Here is a 23,737-nt window from a genome sequence, read left to right on the forward strand (position 1 = left end):
ATTTCAACAAAATTGTCTAATTCGTCCTGTTTCGGCCACCCCAAAAAATGAAGGCAATTTCCCTGAAATTTTGGGGCGGCCGAAAAAAAAATAGGCCTGAACTGGTGGAAACCGAAATTTCCCGCGGCGGGCCGACAACGAAGGCCGAACCGAAAGGTTCAGCCGAAGCACATCTCTAGTGAACGCGCTGTTGTCTGTTAATGTACACTACGGGAGTTTGAGGCACATTATTTTGATTGCCTGCATTCTATGCCTCTTCACTGTGTGCTATTCGTCCCCAGATTGGCGGTGAATGCTGACATGAATTTCTCTCCCAGTTCCCACCCCCTTGGCCCAATTAAGGGGCCGATGCAATCAAGTGCGCCCAGCTAGCGCACGGGTTTACACGTGGTTGGGCGCAAGTTTTGGGCACGCAAGACTAGCACACAATGCAGCAGGGAAATCAGCACGTCCAAAACGCGCACCCTAACAAACGCGAACCTGATAGCGTCTAACGCATGCAGATTTCATATAGATGAGGATGTTAGCTATTACGGCTCGATGCAGGGGCACCTAACACACACTTTTTAATGTGGGGAATTTAACTCCAGCCCCAGAGGTGGAGTAAAGTCCACTCGCAGTCAAGGGCTCATGAGAAAGATTACAAAATATGGTCCTCTGTGTTGTGAGAAATGTGTCGTCCTCCTTAGCATCATTCCGGCTCTTGCATTTACTGCTTGCGATGGCGAATAATAAATATATATTGATTTGATAAAAAAAAGAAGCGCATGTTTCTTATGATCATTCAATTTAGACGCCCGTAGCAATGGACGCCCGATATAATAAACAGCAGCTTGCAAACAAAGAACCTCAGCAAAATAACTAAAGCAAGCTCGGTCAAAACGGATGCTCATATTGAATGCTCGTTGCAGCTGTGGGCGCCCGATGCAATAGCCTCTTTTGAGCGCCAGACGCCCGTTCTCCCATAGGGGGCCCTTTTTTACGCTGCCTCTCACTTTACCTATTGCAGCTAGAATTTGGCTGGAAAAGTGAGGGGCATTCTAAGGACAGTCCAAAGGCGTTCCGGGGAATAACTGAGTTAGCTGGATAAGTTATCAGGCTAACTTTAGGACAGCATGACCAGATGACCAGAGTTAGCAGGATAAGTTGAAACAGGGATATTTAGTGGGACTTTTAGTCAACTGAATATCCAGGACAACTTGTCCACTAAACATGCTACTGTATTTGGACCCTCTTATGTTTTATATTTATCTTTTATCACTGTTTTACAATAGATATAACTCAGTGACTTAAAAGTAATTGAGTTACATTATTCCTCTGCAGCAAGGACAAAAGGTAACAAAGAAACTATAATTCAAAATTGTTGTTTCCTTTGCACAACCAAGTTGACTTCAAAAAAGAATTGGTGATATTTAAACTCCTTACAGTTCTTCTGTTGGTTACAAAGGGGCCAGTGCAATAATGTTCGCGGAAAGCGGGCGCTGAAAAGTCAGTGCCCGTTTTCTTAACACACATATGGCGCCAGCAAGGGGGGCGCCATGCAATATTTAAATTAGAGGGTTGCGCGACCCCGCTGCGGCTGCCGGTTATGAAGACCGACGCCGGTAAACTCAGCCTTGGTTTTCATAATTGGCCTGTCTGCCAGTAATGAAAATGGCCGCCAAGTTCATCGGCGGCCATTTTCATTACTGGCAGATGGCCGCGGCGGTCATTTTCATTACTGGCAAACAGGCCAGTTATGAAAACCGAGGCCGAGTTTACCGGCGTCAGTCTTCATAACTCGGCGGTCTGCCGAGTTATTTATTTATTTATTTTTTAACTTTCAAAAAGTACAGAAAAGCATTTTTTTCTGCTTTTCCTTACTTCTTTTACCTGCGCTCAGCTATTAACGCCTGGAGCGATAAATGTGCGTCTGAGACGCACATTTATCTTTTTGCATGCGGAGTGAAGGAGTAATAGGCTCATGCACATGCCTTTGCATGTGATGAGCGCTAACTCATTTACTCCGCGTCCGACACAGGTTAAACAGGCGCTAATCCCCCTGTTGTAGAGTTGGGGCAGTACTGAAAACCTCCCTCTTGGCAACAGTTCGGCAGGACTAAAGCAGGTCCTTAGCTTCTTTCTCCTGTCCTAAACGCCCTGCAGCTATCGGCTCTCTCTGCAGATCCACCTTAAGGAGGCAGCATCCCCCCAGCATGACCTGGCTTGGGGAATTTGGCGCATGCTCCTCTGCTTTCTCTCCTTTTAGCCTCTGCAGGGCTGTAAATAAAAGAAGAGACTCAGAATAATAGCAGAAACTTTCTGCCTGGAAATCCCTGCAAGCCCCAGCCCTGTAGAAGAGAGGAGGAGGGAGTTTATCTGAGACCCCTGAGGAATCAGCCGCACCCCCTCCTCTCTTCTTCATCTTTCTCAGCCTCTGAGCAGGGTCAGGGAAATCTCCAGCCTGAATCCATCCCTGCAGCTGCAGAATTCAGAGATCGCTGCAAGCTCCAGATCGGTCTCCTCCATTCTGCAGCAGGGGAGAGGGACTTTATCTGAGCCTCTCAGGAATTAGCCTCCCCTCCTCCTCTCCTATACACCTTTCTTTGCATCTTACCAGGAATGGGAAAATCTCCAGCCTGAATCCCTCCCCGCAGCTGCAGAATTCAGAGGGAAATGTCTGCCCTGCTCTCTGATCCGGTAAGAGATTCTTCTCTTCTTCTAGTCAGAGCATCAGAGCTTGACAGAACATTTTTTCCCTGTGCAGCTCTTCCACCCTCCCTCCTGACGGCACAGTGCAAAGATCTTTCCATGCCTGGAGAGGTTTGAGTTCTGCTCCCCCTGAGATCAGCAGAGATTAGCAGGGTGGAGGGGGTGTGCAGATTCTCTTGCCTTCTGTTCCACCAGACTCTCTGACATGCAAACACACACACCCACGCACACAAGTAGGCACGCACATGCACAGACATACAAGCTTATGCTTCCTCCTACTAACTGCTGAATCAATTATCATCCGAGATTCAGAGCTCTCCTCAAGCTATGATCTACCAGAGAGCTTATCTCACTGGTAGAGGCCATGTAACACAGTTTATCACACACACACACACACACACACATTATAATGAAGCTGGCGGGAGAGGGGCTGAGGGTGTCCTGTTTGCTGTTCCAGGCATCGATCACATTCAGCGACGTCGCTGCTTATTTCTTGGAAGTGGAGTGGGACATTCTGGGAGAATGGCAGAAGGAGCTGTACAAGAAGGTCATCAAGGAGATTCACGGCATCCTCACGTCACAGGGTAAATATGTCTTTTCTATCATCCACTACCCATAAAAACATTGCAGGATAGATATTGCCATTTTATCAGGGTTGGGAAAATTTAGGGCCTGGCCCATGATGTTATCCCAAGTCCAGCAAGACCTGCTGTGACTCTCCAGAGCCCAGTGCGAGACTTCACTGCTGCACGCCCAGAAGAAAATATACTGCTCCATGCTGTAAGAAAACTTACATAAGAACAAGGGTCCATCAAGCCCAGTATCCTGTCTACAACAGCGGCCAATCCAAGTCACAAGTACCTGGCAAGTACCCAAACATTAAATAGATCCCATGCTACTAATTTATTTATTTATTTATTTAACACTTTTCTATACCGACCTTCATGGTAGAGACCATATCAGGTCGGTTCACATCGAATAGGGGAACTGAACCAAGAACAGTAACCAAAAACAAAAGGTTGAACATGAAAAGGAAAAGCAAAGTTACATTTAACAGGGAAATTAAACTTGGAGGCATAGACTGCTGGAAGGAAGGAAAGGCTAGAGATAGCGGAGACATTATTAGTATAAACAGAGCAGTCAGGAGGCTCTTATTCTGGTCTTAGGGGTAAAATGGTCTTAGGGGTAAAATGGTCTTAGGGGTAAAATGGTCTTAGGGGTAAAATGCTGGCAACAAGCAGTGGCTATTCCTTATTGATTAATAGCAGTTTATGGAGTTCGCCAGGAACTTATCAAAATCCTTTTAAAACCCGGCTACACTAACTGCCTTAACCATATCCTCTGGCAACAAATTCCAGAGCTTATTTGTACGTTGAGGGAAAAAGAATTTTCTCGAATTTGTTTTAAATGTGTTACTTGCTAACTTCATGGAATGCCCTCTAGTCCCTGTATTATCTGAAAGTGAATAACCGATTCACATTTACTTCTTTCAAACCCTGTCATATTCCTCCTCAGCTGTCTCTTCTCCAAGGTGAACAGACCTAACCGCTTGCTTTCCTCATAGGGGAGCTGTTCCATCCCCTTTATCATTTTGGTCGCCCTTCTCTGTACCTTCTCCATCGCAATTATATCTTTTTTGAGATGCGGTGACCAGAATTGTACACAGTATTCAAGGTGCGGTCTCACCATGGAGCGATACAGAGGCATTATGACATTTTCCGTTTTATTCATCATTCTTTTTCTAATAATTCCTAATGTTTGCTTTTTTGACCACTGCTTCACACTGAGCCGACTATTTCAATGTAATACCAACTATGACGCCCAGATCTTTATCATAGGTGGTAGCTCCTAATATGGAACCTAACATCGTGTAACTACAGCATGGGTTATTTTTCCCTATATGCATCACCTTGCATTTGTCCACATCATATTTCATCTGCCATATGGAAGCCCAATCTTCCAATTTCGCAAGGTCCACCTGCAATTTATCACAATCTGCTTGTGACTTAACTACTCTGAATAATTTTGTGTCATCTGCCAATTTGATCACCTCACTTGTATTCCTTTCCAGATCATTTCCTCTTCATACCCATCTCAGTCCAGACAAGTGGGTTTATGCATCCTTCCCAGCAGATGGAGGCAGAGAACAAAATTTTGAGGCACTGCTACATAACCGAGAGTGCTGCCTGCAGTCCCCTCAGTATTTCTCTGTCTCCAGCAGATGGTAGAGGTGCAAACCTGCAGTCTGTTAAAAAAAAAAAAAAAAGACAGAATTTGATGCAGTGTTCCATGAGTTGTTAGGTAACTTTGTGGACCATCCCTCAGGTGGAGCCAGGCGAGCAGGGGGTTGGCTATCCCTGTTTGGCTTTAGTCCGCTACTTCCGGTGGGTCTGATAGCCAGGGGAATGGCTCCCTTGTTCCCTCCGAGTCTTCTCCTTCAAGCCACCTTCCTCCTGGCAGGGAAATATTTCTGTTTCTTGAGTAATTCAGTTTAAAAAAAAAAAGAGAGAATTGTTAGAAACAGGAGCTTTGGTTGGGACGGCTTGGTGGCAAGAGCTGCTTGTTCTTCAGTGGGAGATGTCGGCGCTGGGAGAGTTTGAGCTGCTGTGGCTGCCGGGGAATCCAGGGGGGCTGACAGGCAGGTTGCTCAGGCACGTTTTTCTTCTCCACATGCTGAGTCGGACCTGTGCAGGCACGCGGCTCTGAGGGCAGACCATGTGCACGGCCTGCATGCGAGGGCCTAAGCAAGGTTTTTTCTTCCACTAGGCTACCGATTCTCAGGGGGATCCAGGGAGGCTGACAGGCTGATTGTTCAGGCGCATTTTCTGTCGACCTGTGCAGGCGCGTTGCTCTGAGGGCAGACCACGTGCGCGGCCGGCGTGCAAGCACCAGAGCAGGGTTTTTCTTCCACTAGGCCGCTGCTTCTCCCATTTGTTTAATGGCACCGAAGCCACACGTGGCAATCTGTAAAGCATGTGGGTTGTGGTCCGCGTGGCTGAATGAGGCGTCCCTGTGCTCCGGCTGTGCCGGAGGGGGTGAGGGAGTGTCCGCGGATGTGGCCCCGGACAAGAGAGCCACCAGATCTTCGGGGCCCACTGCAGAGATCCTATGGAGACTGGAAGGGCAGCCATGGCCTCCGAGGGTTGCAAGCAGAAGCCTGCAAGTTCCAAGGCGTCCAGGGATTCTCCTCTGGCTCTTTCTCCCATGAGACCGACGCAGCGCAGGACCTTAGCACGGAAGGAGAGTCAGATGGGAGCGGCCTCAATGAGGATGACAAGGGTCCGGAGGAGTTTTCACTGGATTTTGTTCTACTTCTGCATAAGGCCTTTCTGGCTCGGAAGGGGGCAAGAGAGAAGTGTCCCGGGGATTGACAGGCACAAGGTCCTTCTAAGAGAACTAGGGAGATCTAGTTGAGAGTTTCTGGTGGTTTGCTCAGACGTCTGGGCCTGGGGCACGGTTTGGGAACTGAATGTGATCCAAGGAATTTGATGACTTGGATGATCCTCAGGAAGATCCTGCAAGTGCCCCTACATGGGGTGAACCCAGTGGGGTGGATCCCGATGTGGATCCAGACACAGGCAAGGATGACCCTGATCCAGACAAGATGCCGGTGGCAGAGGGAGCTGACCCGAGAGTCTTCTGCCTGTTTAGGAAAGAGCAGCTACGTCCCCTGATTCCTCAGGTTTTGGAGGAATTGGGCATCAAGGTCACTCAAGGAATCAGACAATGAAGGAATAAATTTGGCCCTGGAGGGACTGAGGAGTTCTCTTAATGCCTTCCCATTGCCTAAAAAGATTAAAAAATTGGTTAACCGGGAATGGGATTCCCTAGAGGCAGGTCTTAAGGTGGGCAGGGCGATGGCGAAGCTATACCCATTGATGGAAAAGACCTTAGACCTGTTGAAGCTGCCAAAGGTGGATGTGGCGGTCTCCACCATCACCAAGAAAACAGCTATTCCAGTGGCGGGTTCAGCCGCAGTGAAGGATGTTCAGGATCGTAGACTGGAGATGCATTTAAAATGGATGTTTGTGGTTTCTACCTTGAGTCTCCGGGCGGTGATCTGTGGCACTCTGATGCAGAGGGCCTGTTAATGCTGGGTGCATTTTAAATGCATCTCCAGTCTACGATCCTGAACATCCTTCACTGCGGCTGAACCCGCCACTGGAATAGCTGTTTTCTTGGTGATGCGACAGGTGGGATGACCCCCAATTGGACCTCATGGCCATGCGAGGCAATGCCAAAGCAACCCGATTCTTCAGTTGCAGATGAGACGTTGGGTCAGAAAGAATAAATTTGCTGATGTGCCCATGGCAGAGAGGAGTTCTGCTGTACATATTCCCTTCCTGGCCTCTCATCGGATGGGTCTTGGTGGTGCACAGAGATGCACCCAAGCAAGGTGGTTCTGGTAGCGCCACAGTGGCTGCGCTGACTAAGGTTCACAGATCTGGTGTGTCTCATGATGGACGGGCCTCTGAAATTGGCCCATCTCCCAGGGGTTCATTGTCAAGGGCCCATATTCTCAGATCAGAAGGATCACTTTTGTCTCGTGCCTTGGCTTTTGAGAGGCAGCAATTGCCACTAAAAGAATACTCAGAGCCGGTTATTCCACCCTGCTCCAGGCTAGAAGGCCTTTTACTTCTCTGGCTTATGTCAGGGTCTGGAAGGTTTTTGAGTCTTGGTGTTTGGAGCAGTGGCTGGATTCGCTAGGCGTGGACATTCCTCACATTTTGGCCTTTTTGCAACAAGGGTTATCAAAGGGGTTGGCCTATAGCTTGCTCCACGTGCAGGTGTCAGCCTTGGGTTGACTTAGGGGCAAGATACGGAAAGCATCTTGGCCTCGCACCCTGATGTCATTAGTTTTCTGAAGAGCGTTAAGCATTTGCGTCCTCCAGTGCATAAGATTTGCCCGGATTGGAGTCTTAATTTTGTTCTGAAAGTGCTCTGTGGGCCTCTGTTTGAGCCAATGTGAGGAGCTTTGCTAAAGGACCTCACCCTGAAGACAGTGTTTTTGGTGGTCATTTGTTTGGCCACACGGATTTCGGAGCTACAGGCTTTGTCCTGCAGAGAACCGTTCTTGCGGATTTCCAGTCACGGAGTTATGCTGCACATGGCTCCATCCTTTTTACCAAAGGTGGTGTCCTCTTTTCATGTTAATTACACAACTGAGCTGCTGGCCTTTCCAGAGTGGTCTCGGGATTTCCTGCAGTCTAAGGAACCATCTTTTGGATGTACGCCGGGTTTTGTTATGGTATCTCAAAGTCACTAACAGTTTTCGGTGATCAGATCATCTCTTTGTGTTGTTCGGTGGAGCAAAGAAAGGAGTCAAAGCTTCTAAAGCCATGATTTCGTGTTGGCTGAAAGAGACCATTTGTTCGGTTTATATTTGTAGAGATCAAGTCTGCGCGTGCATTCTACAACAGCGCAAGCTACCTCCTGGGCAGACTGTCAGTTTCGCCTCAGGAGATATGCAGAGCCACGACATAGTCTTCACTCCATACTTTCACCAGACATTACAGTTTGCATATTTGGGCGCAAAAAGATGCCGCATTTGGTGAAAGTGTTTTGTGTGTGGGTCTTCCGGGTTCCCGCCCAGTGTAGGGTGGCTTGGGTACATCCCACTTGTCTGGACTGATCTGGGTATGAACAGGAAAGGAAAATTGGTTCTTACCTGCTAATTTTCGTTCCTGTAATACCACAGATCAGTCTAGAGACCCATCCCCTTGGTGCCGAAAGACCAAATTTCCTGTTTATATTCTCAGACTGTATCTACAAATTGTAAATAGGTTCAGCCATAGAAGTTAAGTGGTTATTGTTCCTTGCGAGGAAGTAGGGGCTTCAGTTAAGGGGGGCTCCAACCCTGAGTTAACTGTTTGTCCAGGTTGGGGGATCAAATTTGTCTACACATTGGCTTGGGTACAGGTCAATACTGAGGGACTGCAGGTGGCACACTCAGATATGTAGCAGTGCCTCAAAGTTTTGTTCTCTGCCTCCAGGTGCTGGTAAGGATGCAAAACCCACTTGTCTGGACTGATCTGTGGTATTACAGGAACGAAAATTAGCCAGTAAGAACCAATTTTCCTTTATAAATATATTAAAAAGCACCAGTCCAAGTACAGATCCCTGAGGCACTCCATTGTTTATCTTTTTCCACTGTGAAAATTGACCATTTAATCCTACTTTCTGTTTCCTGTCTTTCATGATAAACTAGAAGCTCCATACAAGACCAGCTGGAGTCTGCCACTCTTTTCAATACAACAAAAGCTAGCACAGGGAAACAGAAGGGAAAATTTACTTCTCTGATTCCCACAACATCTGTATAAAGGTCTGATATGTAAGCTCTGCACTAGATAACTATACTGTACAACATGTAAACCCTCCAGGCAGCAACTGGATGCTACAGGTCAAGTATTCTCTTCCTGCCTCCCACTGGACTCTAGGTACAGTTTCTGTCAAAGGACATGGGATTTTCTTATTGGATGTGCCAAATAAGTAGCTGGGACTCCTCCTTTCCAGTCGGGCACCTGCTTTCAGAGAAGATTTACACCTGCAATGCCTCCAGCCAGGAGGGTTATGAACAGAAAAGAGAATACCAATAGTTCCATTAATCAAGTGACTGCAGCCAGATACACACCCAAAGATACATACATGCACGCACACTCACACAGCTGAGTCAAGGCAGGAACCTCTGGATTTCCCACCCCAGACTTAGTGAATTTGCATCAATTGCCAGGTCTCCAGGTACAAACCAAAAAAGCACTGAGCTACAGCGCCATCCAATCCCATTCCTCGATAATACTGCAGCGAACAAGAGGAGAGGGGTAATTCTGGAGCAGATCTTGCAGGCAGCATGTGAGGAGAAACTGGAGAGGGGCTACAACCCAGCTGTGATTCCAGGACTTGGACTCAGCTGAGGGCAGAGCGAGGGTTCAGTGTGAAGGTTCAGATTGGATTAATAAAAGTATTAGTAAAAAAAAAGGATAGGAAACAGATGAAACCCCAGGGGTTCTACCAGTACAAATTGAAAATATAATTTTGCTATTTTTATTGACAGGTTATTCAATTGTTAATCCTGATGTAATATTCAAGATTAAAAAGGAAGATGAGAAATATTTCACTCAACGCTGTGAGCGGAAGGGAAAAGAAACCATGAAGGACCCCCCCATTAGTAAGTAAATGTTTGCAATTTAAAGGGCTTTGCATTTTCAGATCACAGGAGATGGGGCATTAATATCAAACCTTTGGAGATTTAAAATCCATTCCCTAATATAACATTAGTAGGTCCTTGGTGAATCCTTCTAGTCATGTTTTGAGATCAATATTCAGTCACTGGCTAGATTGCAAAGTTAGTTGGTTCCCAGTATGTACCCACATCAATCCAGACTCCTAGGTTTTGCTTGCCTGCCAGCAGATGGAGACAGAGAGAGTTTCACTGACACTGTACATAACCCAGTGTGGCACCTGCAGTCCCTCAGTATTTCTCTGTCTCCAGCAGATGGTGTAAAACCTGCAGTCTGGAGAGAAAGAAAAGATTAAAAGTCAAAATTTCTGGTTCCTGAACATACCCAGATCAGTCCAGTCAAGTGGGTTTATGCATCCCTATCAGTATATGGAGGCAGAAAACAAAAACTCTGAGGCACTGCTACATAACCGAGAGTGCTACCTGCAGTCCCTCAGGATTTCTCTGTCTCCAGCAGAGGGTAGAGGTGCAAACCTGCAGTCCTGATTGATTCTGGAGTTTGGAGAGTTGGATCCGTTCCCCGAGGTGCTAGGTTCCTTGGTGGGCCATCCCGCGGGTTGAGCCAGGTAAATGGGGGGGGGGGGGGGGGCGGTTGGATACCCTTGGCTGTTGCAGCCTGCTAGCTCCGGGGCCCATGATAGCCAGGGGACTGGCTCCCTCTTCATGCCCCAAGGTCCCCTCTTGTCCCCTCCTGTCCGCTGCTGGCTGTCTCAGGGAAGTATCCCTTGTGGGGTTCTTATTGTCTTTTTTTGTTATTTAAGTTTAGTTTAAAAAAAAAAAGTATCAGTGACTGAGAGGATTATAGCCAGGAGAACTGGACTGTGGAGCAGTGCCAGGGGTGGCTGACCTCTGAAGCTGCCGGGGTTGGGGTGGGAGTGGTGTGTCCCGACACAAGCCTGCTGTAATTTCCCCGGCGGGGGAGAGTTTTCTGTGCGCCGTGGCTTTTCTCTGTGAGCTGGTTTTTTTTGGTGCGCACTGTGTTCGCGCCACTGTTGTTGCCGTGCGCCCGTTCTGTTGGCGCGGTGGCATGGCTTGGCGGCCACGTTGTGCGGCCTACCTTGCTGTGGAGCACGGATGTGCGGCAGTGCAAGTGTATTTGAGCCCAATGGCAGAAAAGCCACGCATTGAAGCCTGCGAGCTTTGGTCAACCCGTTTGAATTCCCTATCTCTGTGCACAGCAGGGGGGGATCCTCTGCTAAGGTCTGAAGGCCAGAAGGGCCTCTCACTCTCTGGGGTCCACGGCAGGGGCTAAGGTGGGGGTTCTCGCTTCCTCTGCTCCCGAGGGGGATTGCAGCCAGGGGGCTCCGGCCGGCTGGCGACTCCCCTCCTCCTCTCTCCAGTGGGGCGTGAGCTCGAGGAGGGGGCAGATTCAGAGTCCAGTGGTCCTGAGCGAATGTTTGAGGGCCCACGGGTTTTTTCCCCTGAGTTCGTCCTACTCATGCACAAGGCCTTCCTGGCTAGGAAGGCAGGTGAGCGGAGACCCAAGGAGAGGACCTCAGGGCTGTCCAAGAGACCTCGGCTGGCTTCAGCAGGTTTCTCTGGGCGTGCTGGCAAACATCTGGGGTTGCGTGGCACTGTTCTTGACACCAGGGACCTGGATGACTCGGACAAGCTGCAAGAGGATGTGGCATCCACCCCAGCAGTGGATCTGGACATGGACCCAGATGGGGATCAGAACCCGGATCCCGATGTGGGCAAGGACGATCCGGATCTTGTTGAGAAGATTGAGGCTGACGGAGATAACCCTCGGATGGTCCACCTTTTTAAAAAGGAGGAGCTTTGGCCTCTCATCCCCCAGGTTGGATGAGTTGTGGATGAAGTTAGCTCAGGAGAAATCGGATAACAAGGGTGTCAATCCAGTCCTGGATGGTCTGCGGGGTCCCCCTAGTGCTTTCCCCATTCCCAAGAAGATTCAGAAGTTCCTCAGCTGGACTTCCTGGAGGTGAAGGTCGGGAAGGCGATGGTGAAGCTTTACCCATTATTAGAAGAGAATTTGGACTGCCTTAAAACACCTAAGATGGATGCGGCGGTCTCAGTGGTGACCAAGAAGACTACGATTCTGGTGACGGGGTCTACCGCACTGAAGGATGTCCAGGACTGCAAGTTGGAAATTTAATTGAAGCGCATGTTTGAAGTGTCAGCCTTCTCAGAGGAGAAAAAATTAAAAAAAGAACAAGAACTAGTTAGAGGAATCTGTGCAGTATGGGTTCCAAAAGAGGAGCTAACTTAGCAGCTTGAGGACATCAGCGATGTGGTTTTTCAGCAGCTTCTCTGCCTGTGGAGGAGACTGGGTGTTGGCTCCATGGTGCTGAGGAACTGTTTCCCTGCTTGCCATTTGAGGTGCTTGGTGGTGTCGCGGGTGCGGGAAGGAACAGTGTGCACGTGCGGCAAAAGCGGCATGGCGTTCCGGAGTCCACGCTGAGCATGGCTGCACCGGCAGAACAAGTTTTAGCCAGCTATCTTTAGGGCTACTCTACTGCATGGCCAGAATTCGTTGGATAAGTTATGTAGCTGACTTTGAATATCAGAGTTAGCCCCATCACTTATTCAGTTAACTTAACTCCTTCCTACATTACGCCCCTACATAATTTGGCTAAGTTTAAGCTGTATAATTTATCTGGCTAAACTTAGGTGGAATTGTGTTTGGGTGGGGAGATTATTGTAGAGTTGGCATTTTGACAGATAACTTGTGAGTTGTTTGCTGTTCATTTTGTTTTCTCATCCCAGGCCTTCCCATCGTAACGTCTGTGTTCTCACGGAGCGTTAAACAAGAGGAAGAGCTGCCCTTCGTGGATCCTCCTGAATCAGAGACGACCGAAGAGAATCACTCTCCAGTAACAAGCAAGTATCAAATTCCTCCTGGACACCTTTACTAAGGTCAGCCGGTGCCATTTTGTATTTCAGCACTGGTGGGGGTGACGGTCTGCAATCCTCTCTCTTGCTTCTAGTGTTACTTTCCCTAATTTGGATGAGGTGAGCTCCTTGGGGAGGGGGGGGGGGGTAGTACCTGATGAAAGTGGAGAGCAAGTCAGATAGGCAAGGCCCTTCATTCTGGGGTGCCACAGGGTCCCCATCTGATGAAAGACTTTCTCGCTTCTGTATCTTGCTAAGCTGATTGAGCTGGCATTTGTTATAATCAGAGTAATGAAAACTCGACATAGTTTGGTATATGTTTGGGTTAAGTCAAGGGGGCCTAGTTTGCAGGGGGTTCCAACTTTGTCTCTGTTCACCCAAGGTTTATTAGGGTTTGTTAGGGTAGACATCTTGGCTTGGGTACAGGCCAATACTGAGGGATTGCCAGTGGCACATTTGGTTATGAAGCAGTGCTTCAAAGTTTTGTTCTCTGCCTCCATCTACTTCAGGAACGAAAATTAGCAGGTAAGAAGCAATTTTCCTTTTTAAAAGTCTCAAAATAACAGCTTGTCTTCTTTGGTTGCTGGAGACTGCCTCAGAATCAGTCGACACTGGACCAGTGTTTCGAAGTGAAAGATCTCTGTTTGAAGATTTCTGTAGGGCTCAGCTCACAATTGGCAAACGATGAGGGAACAAACTGCAATTTGCAAAACAAAAAAAAAATAGTGCGAAAAAGAAGCACTCCCAATGCACGATGTCATGGGAGATTGGTATATCTAATAAAGACAGATGTATCCATCAATTTCAAAAATAGATATTATAATAAAATCGGTGAACATTTCAGAACGTGTGCCACAAAATATTCACTGTCTCTTTCCTGAAAGTCCCCACATTGCCTATCAAAGGAGTCAAAATATTAAAATGATATAGTACAGGAATTCCCATCAGACCCCACACCTGTTTTAGACCAGGAAGGACATTATTCTTGTGGGAAGAAAGATCTATGTGCCAATACCTTGGCATCCTTCTTCTAGCTTTGTTATTGATTGAAAGAATTTCACAGATTGCAGTTCACGTTAACTCTATATGGTTTTCCTGTCCATTAGTGTGTAGGTCATACCAAGCGACTTATTGAACACCTGAGCTGCATAAATAAGCTTAAAAAGGAAACTTCACTAAAACAACATTGCATTACTTAAATTGCTCTTTTGATCATCTCCAGTGGTCTGTCTTACAGCAGAGTATGCCTCTCCTGGGGAGGGGGGAAAATGATATTCAATTGGCATGAACATTATTGGAATTTTAATCTCAATACAACATCACCCCTGGGTTTAAATGAGAATGTTTTGGGATTAGTTCTTAGTTTCGACTTCGATGGCTTTTTATATGAATACTGGTTTTTGCCTGAGTTGTACCACAGTAGGTACCAGTGATGATGTTATGGAAAAGATGTGTCTTCTGTCTGCGTCTGCTGGTAAGAGGGAAGAAACCCACATATCTGAACTGATGTAGTAGGATTCGAGGAAAGGAAATTAACAGGCAAGATTACATTTCCCCATTTGTGTAATGCTTTTAATTGTGTTATTATTGATGTTTAATTCATATACGCTACCAAGAGTTTCCAGAATTATAAATACAATATAGTAAATCCATTTTCCCATTTTCTACCAGGCAGCCAAGGTTATAATCCCAACCCCGCAGCAGAGATCTTGAAAATGGAAGAGCCTCATGTCCATGACCAACTGGAGGGAGGAGCGGTGAGCAAAATATTCCTTTGTAATAAAATACTTCCTGCTCAATCCTCATTCCCTATTCCTTGAATCAGATTAGAATGTCAGGTTTGATTATGAAGGAGCTCGTTATGGGAAAAACAGCTGATTTACGGCACCTTAATTATTTAAGCCCCTGTAATCAGCCATACAAGGCGCCTAAATAAAGCACCTTAAAAAGAATGAATATAGGTGCTAAGACTTAGGAATGGTATTAACCTCCAAATTAACCTCCTACAATTAGGTGCCTTCATTCTCCTAAGACAAGCAGGATGGTAGTCCTCACACATGGGTGACATCATTGGATGGAGCCTGACATGGAAAACTTATGTCAAAGTTTCTGGAACTTTGTCTCAGCATGCCCAGCATGCCCTAATCCATGTGGGGTCCCTCTTCAGTCTGGTTTTTTTCACATGGAGCTTTCGCCTCGTGAGAGAGTGAGCTCATGGCTTTTCTTGTTGGAAATTGCCTAAGAAAACTTTTCACCATCCTGTTCGGGTTTTTCATGTAAATTCACCAATCCGTTCACTCTAGTTTACCAGTTAGGTTTTTCAGCGGTTCGGTAAGTCTCTTTTCGCTTCCATTCCCCCTCCCATGGTAGTGGTGCCTCGGTGCCTGCCGGCATCGACCGGCATGCCCACCGTCACCATCTTTCCTTTTTACTCTTTTTCTTTCGTTCGTCATGGCCTCTTCCAGTTTCCATTGGTGTCCCCAGTGTCCTAGGACCATGTCCATCATGGACCCCCATGAGGTGTGCATCCTCTGCCTGGGGGCATCGCACGACATCCGGGTTTGCCGTATGTGCACCCAGATGACCCCTAAGGGACATCGCGCTTGGCTCGATAAGATGGAGAAGATCTTCGGGTTGAAGAAGTCCGAGGCATCGACATCAGCAGCACTGGCAAGGAAGCATTAGCACTAGTCACCCTAAATGCACAGTGCTGGGCTCAGGAAGGTTCCAGCTTCTGCCGTGATGCCCCTGAATCAACCCAGCGGCGAGGAGTGCCCATCCGAGTCACTCCGCCTCTTTGAGCCTCTTTATCCTGGTGGCAGGCTCTCTCGAATTTGGAATGGAGAATATCTTTCTAAAATCCCCCTACCCAAATTGTCCTAACCACGGATGTGTCCACCTTGGGGTGGGGAGTTCATGTAGAGGGACTCCAGCCGCTCCACACCCAGGGCTTATGGTCCGCCAGGAAGCATGTTGTCAAATCACCTTCCTGGAGCTCTGGGCGATCAGGTACATGCCTTGGGCTTTCAGAGACCGGCTGTCCAGCAACATTGTCCTGATACAGACAGACAACCAAGTTGCCATGTGGTATGTCAACAAACAGAGAGGCATAGGATCGTACCTCCTGTGTTGGGAAGCAGTCCAGATTTGGTCCTAGGCCCTGTCCGGGACATCTATCTAGCTGGAATGGAGAATGTGATAGCGGACAGGCTGAGTCGTGCCTTTAGACCCCACAAATGGTCTCTCTGGACCAGGGAGGCAGCGAACCGGATCCTCCTCCTCTGGGGAAGCCCAGAGGTGGACTTGTTTGCGTCCCGCTGTAACAGGAAGGTGATTCAGTTCTGCTCCCTGTACAGGCTGGACGGCAAACCAGCCTCAGATGCCTTTGCCCTACATTGGGGCAGGGGTCTTCTTTACATGTATCCTCAGATTCCTCTAGTTACAAAGACTCTCTTGAAGCTTCACAAGGACCATGATCCTTATAGCCCCTCATTGGCTGAGACAGATTTGGTTCCTCTCCTTTGGGAGTTGTCCATCCGGAAACCGATCAATCTGGGGACTTCCCCAGACCTCATTACGCAAGATCAGGGCAGGCTGCGGCATCCCAACCTCCAGGCCCTGTTGCTCACAGCCTGGAAGTTGAGAGGTTATTCCTGCAGCTGCTTGATCTTTCAGAAGATGCGTCTCGGATCTTGGTGGCTTCCAAGAAGCCTTCCACTAGAAAGTCCTACGGACTGAAATGGAGGTGGTTTTCCATGTGGTGTGAGCAGAAGGCCCTGGATCTGTTCTGCCCCATGCAAAAACTGCTCGACTACCTTCTACACCTATCGGAGGCTGGCTTGAAAACCAACTCCATTAGAGTTAATCTCAGTGCAATTGCAACATCCCAAGGTGTCGATCGTACGCTCATCTCTATACAGCCCTACTTGTATGCTATATGCGGGGCCTGCTTCAAATGAAGCCTTCCCTATGTCTTGGGACCTCAACGTGGTGTTAGCTCAGCTGATGAAAGCTCCTTTTGAGCCGCTGCACACCTGTGACCTGAAGTACCTGACCTGGAAGGTCATATTCTTGGTGGCAATCACTTCAGCATGCAGGGTCAGTGAGCTCCAGGCCTTAATGACTTATCCACCTTATACCAAGTTTTATCATGACTGGGTGGTCTTGCATATGCACCCTAAGTTCCTGTCTAAGGTGGTGACGGACTTCCATCTTAACCAGTCAATTGTCCTATCAACATTTCTTTCCCAGGCCCCATTTGCACCAAGGCGAATGAGCACTGCACAGTTTGGATTGCAAAAGAGCCTTAGCCTTTTATCTGGAGTGGACAGAAGCCCATAGACAGTCCAGCCAACTTTTGTTTCTTTTGATAAAAATAGGTTGGGTGTTGCCATTGCCAAACAGACACTACCCAATTATGGCCCACTTGTGAGCAGTTCCACTGGAGATCTGCAAGGCTGCGACATGGAGTTCTCTCCGCACAATCACATTTCACTACTGTCTGGATAGGGATGGCCGACGTGACAGTAGGTTTGGCCAGTCTGTCCTTTGGAATCTCTTTGAGGTGTAGAACCCAACTCTCCCTGCCTAGGGCCCATTGTTTGGGTTCAGGCTGTCTCCCTCTCTGTTACCAGCAGCACTGTGGTTGTTGGGCCCGTTGGCACCTGGTTGGTGCTTGTTGGTCCCCCTTTGTGTTGGGGAGCAGCCTGTAGCTAGGGATTCACCCATGTGTGAGGACTACCATCCTGCTTGTCCTGTGAGAAAGCAGAGTTGCTTACCTATAACAGGTGTTCTCCTAAGACAGCAGGATGGTAGTCCTCACGAAACCTGCCCACAACCCCACGGAGTTGGGTTGCTCCTATTTTTTATTTCAGCGTAATTCTATGATACAAAACTGGAGAGGGACCCCGCGTGAATGCGTGGTGTAGGGAATGCTCAGTGTCCACTCACTGAGAGTGAGCAACGTTTGAAGCTGCCAGGATCGTGTCATGAGTCTACTGTGATCCCAGGTTCAGGTGGTTCGTAAGGTTAGGGTTGGGGTGGGAGAGGAGAGGATAAGTGATTTTACATTTTGAACATTTTGCCGTCTCAAGGTGGGGGAAAGATAGGAGGGTAGTTTACTCATCAGACTTTTATTTTTAAATATTATCTGGAGGGGTTGGGAGAATGTTGGCTCAGCAAGTTGCAGGCCCATGTGGGACTTTTTTTTTTTTAAGTGTATGGCAACTTAACTGGCTATATTCTTTTGAATTAAGCTTAATGTAGCTAGATAACATTTAACATAATTGACTATATTCAGATACTTTAATCATGCATATTCAGAGGGACATGTCTCATTGAATATCACAGATAATTGATATGGCTAAAGTTAGCCAGATATGTAAGAGAACAGCACTGTCTTCATGCTATACACTATAACACAGTTTACTACACACACATTATAATGAAGCTGGAGGGAGAGGGGCTGAGGGTGTCCTGTTTTCTGTTCCAGGCATCGGTCACGTTCAGTGACGTCGCTGCTTATTTCTTGGAAGTGGAGTGGGACATTCTGGGAGAATGGCAGAAAGAGATGTACAAGAAGGTCATCAAGGAGATTCACGGCATCCTCAGGTCACAGGGTAAATCTGCATTTTCTATCATCTACCACCATAGACACATTGCAGGATAGAAGCTGACATTTTCTAAGGACTGGAAAAATCCCAGGCGTCAAGTCCCATGGGCACCTAAAATTTAGGGCCTAGCTCCTAATCTCATCCAAGGTCTAATAGGAGCTACTGTGGCTCTCCAGAGCTCACTGTGAGACACCATTGCTGCAGGCTCAGCATAAGCTCCTGTCCTGTGCTGTAAAATAGAACTTATATGCTGCTTCCTAATGATTTATTTCTTCATAAGTCCTCTGATTGTTTAAAAAAAAAAAAAAAAAAAAAGAATATTCCTGTTCATATCCCAGATCTGCCACACTGAAAGATGTGTAGGACCGAAAGTTAGTCCACCTCAAGAGGATTTTTGAGGTCTTGGCATTGGGCATATGGGCTATGGTCTGCAGTATTTTTATGCAAAGAGCATGGTCCAGCACTTGCAGGCAAGGGAGCTTATATCAGCATCTTCAGAAAAAACAGGCTGAGCGCTTGGAGGTGGCTGTGGCCTATGTTCCGGACACCTTTTATGACCTGATCAGAATGTCTTCCAGGAATCTGATCTCTGTGATGTCGGCCAGGTGGCTGCTTTGGTTGAGGAATTGGTCGGTTGATGTGTGGTCCAAGTCTCAGTTGGGTGCTCTGCCATTGAAGGGTAAGTTCTTGTTTGGGGCGGACTTAGAACAGCTGGTGAAACATCTGGGAGAGTCCAAAGGGCATAAATTGCCGGAGGACAGGCTGAAAGGGGAAAAGAGGTCTCTTCTGACTTGTTTGCGTTTTCGGGATTATAAGAAATTTCAGTAGCATAGGAGCCCTTCGGGGTTTCAGAGGCAGAGCACAGTTCTGGGGGTAGCCCTTGCAGGATGGATGGAAGCCAACCCTAGTCGGGGAACCGGGGGGGGGGGGGGCCTCCAAGTCCTAACAATGAGGCAAGGCTAGTCCACTCTTCTTCCGTCGGGGCATTTGGCTCTTTTACGAGGAGTGGACCAGAATTACAATGGGCAAGTGGGTCCTAAGTGTGATAAAAAGAAGGCTATGCATTAGATTTTGCTTGACTCGTACAAGAAGTCTACATCGTCTCCCCTTTCACGCCCCACACAAGTGAGTGGCAGTCCAGGTGATAGTGGACTGTGGTGACAGTGGTTTCTTGGGGCTATAACGCCGGTTCCCTGAGACAAACAGAGTAAAGGAAGGTATTCCATTTATTTCATAGTACCAAAAAATTTAAAAATTATTATCTCTGGGAGTCCCCGGCTTGGACAAAACCAAAGAAGAATCCCATCTTGGTGTCTCTACAAAAAGTCTCTTGCTATTTTCCGATGCTGGAAGCCATCCAGGAGTTGATTGACCTGGAATGGGACGCCCCAGAAGTCAGCTTTAAAGGAGGTCTGACATTGGAGGCCCTCTATCCTCTGAACCCAACGGATAGAGAACGCCTGCGTTTCCCCAAAGTGGACGCCCTGTTCTGCGCCATTTCGAAGTGAGCAACCATCCCAGTGGAGGGAGGAGCAGCCTTGAAGGATGCACATGATAGGCAGTTAGAGTCCATCCTTAAGCAAGCCTTTGAAACGACAGCAATGGCACTTCAGATTGCTTCCTGTTGTGCCCTAGTGGCTCGCTCATGCCTGCTTCTCTCAAGAGAGGCAGATGGCTCAGGGGCACATTCCAGAGAGGTGATGGAGCCCGCCATTGCCTTTCTAGTGGATGCAAGCAACCGAGTTCGTACTTCAGCCAGAGAAGTGGCTTCAGTGGTGGCGGCCAGAGGACAACTATGACTGTGAAATTGGTCAGCGGACGCGACCTCTAAGGCAAACATCACAAAGATGCCCTATTCGGAAGTGAATTGGAAAAGTTAGCCAGTAAGTGGGGTGAATCTCCAGTGCCTCGGCTACTGGAAGATAAGAAAAAGAGGTTGCAGTGCCCCTCACCTATGAGGGGTTGGACCAGGGGCTCCCAGTGCTTTCTGCCCTATAGAAACTCGTCATTTCAGACATCTCGAGGAGGTCTCAGTCCTTTCTGAGCCAACAACCTAAAAGAGGGATGGGTTCAGGCTCAGGTTCAGCCCGAAATTCCCAATGAAGTTCTGCCGATCCATCCACGGGACAAGGAGATAGGGGGTCGACTATCCCTCTTCTATCAGAGGTGGGTTGAGATCATGTCAGACAAATGGGTACTGGATATTATACGAGGATACGCTCTGGAATTTCTCAGCACCCCTTGGGACATGTTCATGATGTCACCTTGCCACTCCCAGCACAAGAAACTGGCAGTGGAATCTACGTTGATAAGGCTCCTTAGTTTGAGGGCTATAACTCCGGTACCTACAACCCAGGAAAATACAGGGCGTTATTCCATCATACCCAAGAAGGAGGGTTTGTTTTGCCCCATCCTGGACCCCAAGAACATCAGTCGTCATCTGCGGATAATTCACTTCCGCATGGAAACTCTTCGCTCTGTCATAATGGCCGTACAACCGGGAGAGTTCTTAACCTCCCTGGACCTCTCGGAGGCCTACGTTCATATCCCAATCCATCAAGACCACTAGCGTTTCCTATGCTTTGCAGTACTGGGCCAACATTATCAGTTCTGGGCGCTGCTCTTCGGCCTGGCAACCGCCCCCAGAACATTTTCCAAAATTATGGTGGTCGTGGCAGCGGCACTGAGGAAAGAAAGGATCCTGGTGCACCCTTACTTAGATGACTGGCTGATCCAGGCAAAGTCATTGGAAGAAATCCTCCATGTGATCAGCAGGGTCAGGTCCCTGCTTCAAGAACTCGATTGGGTTGTGAATATGGACAAGAGCAGCCTCAAGCTCTCCCAGTCCTTAGAGTACTTGGGAGTCTGGTTCGACACCAAGCAGGACAAAGTCTTCCTCCCTTCCTCAAGGATAAGGAAACTGATGTGCCAAGTGTGTCAGCTGACGAACACAATGTGCCCCAGGGTGTGGAGCTATCTTCAGGTCCTCAGCCTGATGGCTTCAACGCAAGGGCACACATGCGGCCACTCCAACGCTCCCTGCAGTCACATTGGAACCCACTGTCTCAAGATTACTTGATTCGCCTTTACCTACCGATGGAAGTATGTTCTCTGCTCCAGTGATGGCTACAGGAAGTTCATCTAAGCAGGGGTGTAAACCTGTCTCCACCGAACTGGCTAGTCCTCACAATGGACGCAAGCCTCCAAGGGTGGAAGCTCACTATCAGGAATTGACAACCCAGGGGCGATGGACCAAGAAGAGGTGCGCTGGAACATAAACTGCTTGGAAGCCCGAGCTGTCAGATTAGTGTGTCTTCAATTCAGCCACAGGCTCCAGGGATAGGCAGTCCTCGTGATGTCGTACAACGCAACAACAGTAGCCTACATCAACTGCCAGGGAGGAACCAAAAGCCACCAAGTGTCTCTGGAAATAGACCCCCTTATGGAATGGGCAGAGCTAAATCTTCAAGGGATCGCGGTCTCCCACATCGCGGGAAAAGACAACGTCAGAGCAGACTTTCTCAGCAGGGAGATTCTGGATCCAGGGGAATGGGCATTGTTGACCAGAGCCTTCCAGCTCCTAGTAGATCACTGGGGCCTCCCATCCATTGACCTACTGGCCACATCTCACAATGCGAAAGTCCCCCGATTCTTCAGTTGCAGAAGAGATGAGCGTTCCCAAGGGATCGACACTCTTGTCCAGACCTGGCCAGAGGAGGACTTACTGTAGCCTTCCTTCCGTGGCCTCCGCTGGGCAAGATCATTTGCAAGATCAAATACCACAGAGGATTAGTCCTTCTAGTGGCCCAGAATTGGCCCAGATGCCCATGGTATGCAGACATGCAGAGGCTTCTGGTGGAGAGCTCCCTATGCCTCATCCTACACAGGGACCTTCTCCAGCAAGGTCTGATCCTTTACGAGGACCCAACTCGATTTTGTCTTATGGTCTGGCCCTTGAGAGGGCTCGCCTGATGAAGTGTGGTTATTCGGTGGCAGTAATAGCCACCTTACTCTGCACACGGCAGTTCTTGATGTCCTCAGAGTACGTGCGGATCTGGAGAATATTTGAGGCCTGGTGCAAGGAACGTGGGGTGCCCCCTCAGACGACCAAGATCCCCATGATTTTGGAATTTTTACAGGATGGCCTGAACAAAGGGTTGTCCCTCAACTCCTTGAAGGTCCAGGTGGCGGCTCTCTCCTATTTAAGAGGCAAGGTGAATGGAGCCCGCCTGTCAATGTATCCGGACTTGTCCTGTTTTCTAAAAGTGGTTAAACACCTCCGACTATCCTTAAAGTGGCCAGTCCCCCTATGGAACCTCAATCTAGTATTGGACTTTTTAGCAGGGCCTTCCTTTCAGCTGCTGCACAATCTGTCTCTATGCTTGTTAACGCTGAAGACTGTATTCTTGGGGGTGATATGCTTGGCTTGTTGCATCTCTGAATTACAGGCGCTGTCATGGTGGGAGCCGTTCCTCTGGTTGACTCCAGGAATGTTACAGCTTCGCCCCGTTCCTTTCTTCTTACCAAAGGTAGTCTCGGAGTTTCACTGAACCAGTCCATTTCCTTACCAGTGCTAGATAAACGCAAGGACACGAAAGACTACTGCCTCCTACGCCACTTAAACGTCAGTAGGCTTTTAGTACGGTATCTGGAACTTTCAGAACCGATGCACAAGATGGGCCGCTTGTTTGTTCTTCACGGTGGAAAGAAACGAGGCGAAGCAGCTTTGCGAGCTACCATAGCTCGCTGGATCAAGGAAGTGATCACGGCAGCTTATGTAGAAGCAGGGACGTCTTTACCCCTTCAGATTAAAGCTCATTCCACTGGGACCCAGGCAGTATCCTGGGCGGAAGCTAAGCTACTGTCTCCTGTTGACATCTGCCGAGCAGCGACGTGGTCCTCCTTACACACCTTCTCCAGATTATATCGCCTGGACATCCAGGCCCGAGAGGAGACAGCCTTTGCGAGGGCAGTGCTAACTGGACCATGGACAGCCTCCTGCCCCGTTCAGGAGTAGCTTTTGTACATCCCATTGGTCCTGAGTCCATCTGGCTACATGCAAGGAAATGGAGAAATTACCTGATAATTTTGTTTTCCTTAGTGTAGACAGATGGACTCAGCATCCCACCCATGGCTGCCCATGAACGGTACCAAGGAATCGCCCATAGGTGAATCTCGATTCCATGAGGTTACAGGTAAGCCGTCGTCCAATCCCTAGATCAGGGTATCTTATAATATTGCTGGGATTCAGCACTTATGTTTGATTGAGTACAGTTACAGTCACCAGTTTTTTAATCAAGTATTTTAATCAAGTTATTAAGTTGTATTCACGTTTATTAAAGTT

General features: G+C 48.1%; 1 protein-coding gene across 6 annotated transcripts in view; it reads left to right on the plus strand.

Annotated features, from left to right (window-relative positions):
* Nucleotides 1-23,737, plus strand: part of LOC115080181 (zinc finger protein 665-like) — a 172,387-nt gene that overhangs the window by 142,904 nt on the left and 5,746 nt on the right. For 2 of the 6 annotated variants that reach the window (XM_029584285.1, XM_029584287.1), the window contains 5 exons: nt 3,149-3,275; nt 9,743-9,856; nt 12,656-12,769; nt 14,453-14,538; nt 18,273-18,399. In XM_029584285.1, coding sequence (XP_029440145.1) covers nt 3,149-3,275; nt 9,743-9,856; nt 12,656-12,769; nt 14,453-14,538; nt 18,273-18,399 — 568 coding nt within the window. Of the gene's footprint in view, nt 1-2,270; nt 2,680-3,148; nt 3,276-9,742; nt 9,857-12,655; nt 12,770-14,452; nt 14,539-18,272; nt 18,400-23,737 lie in introns of those variants that run through there. The other 4 variants (XM_029584288.1, XM_029584290.1, XM_029584286.1 and 1 more) reach the window with 4 other exon arrangements.

Source organism: Rhinatrema bivittatum, chromosome 19 (assembly GCF_901001135.1).
Source record: "Rhinatrema bivittatum chromosome 19, aRhiBiv1.1, whole genome shotgun sequence".
Lineage (NCBI taxonomy): Eukaryota > Metazoa > Chordata > Amphibia > Gymnophiona > Rhinatrematidae > Rhinatrema > Rhinatrema bivittatum.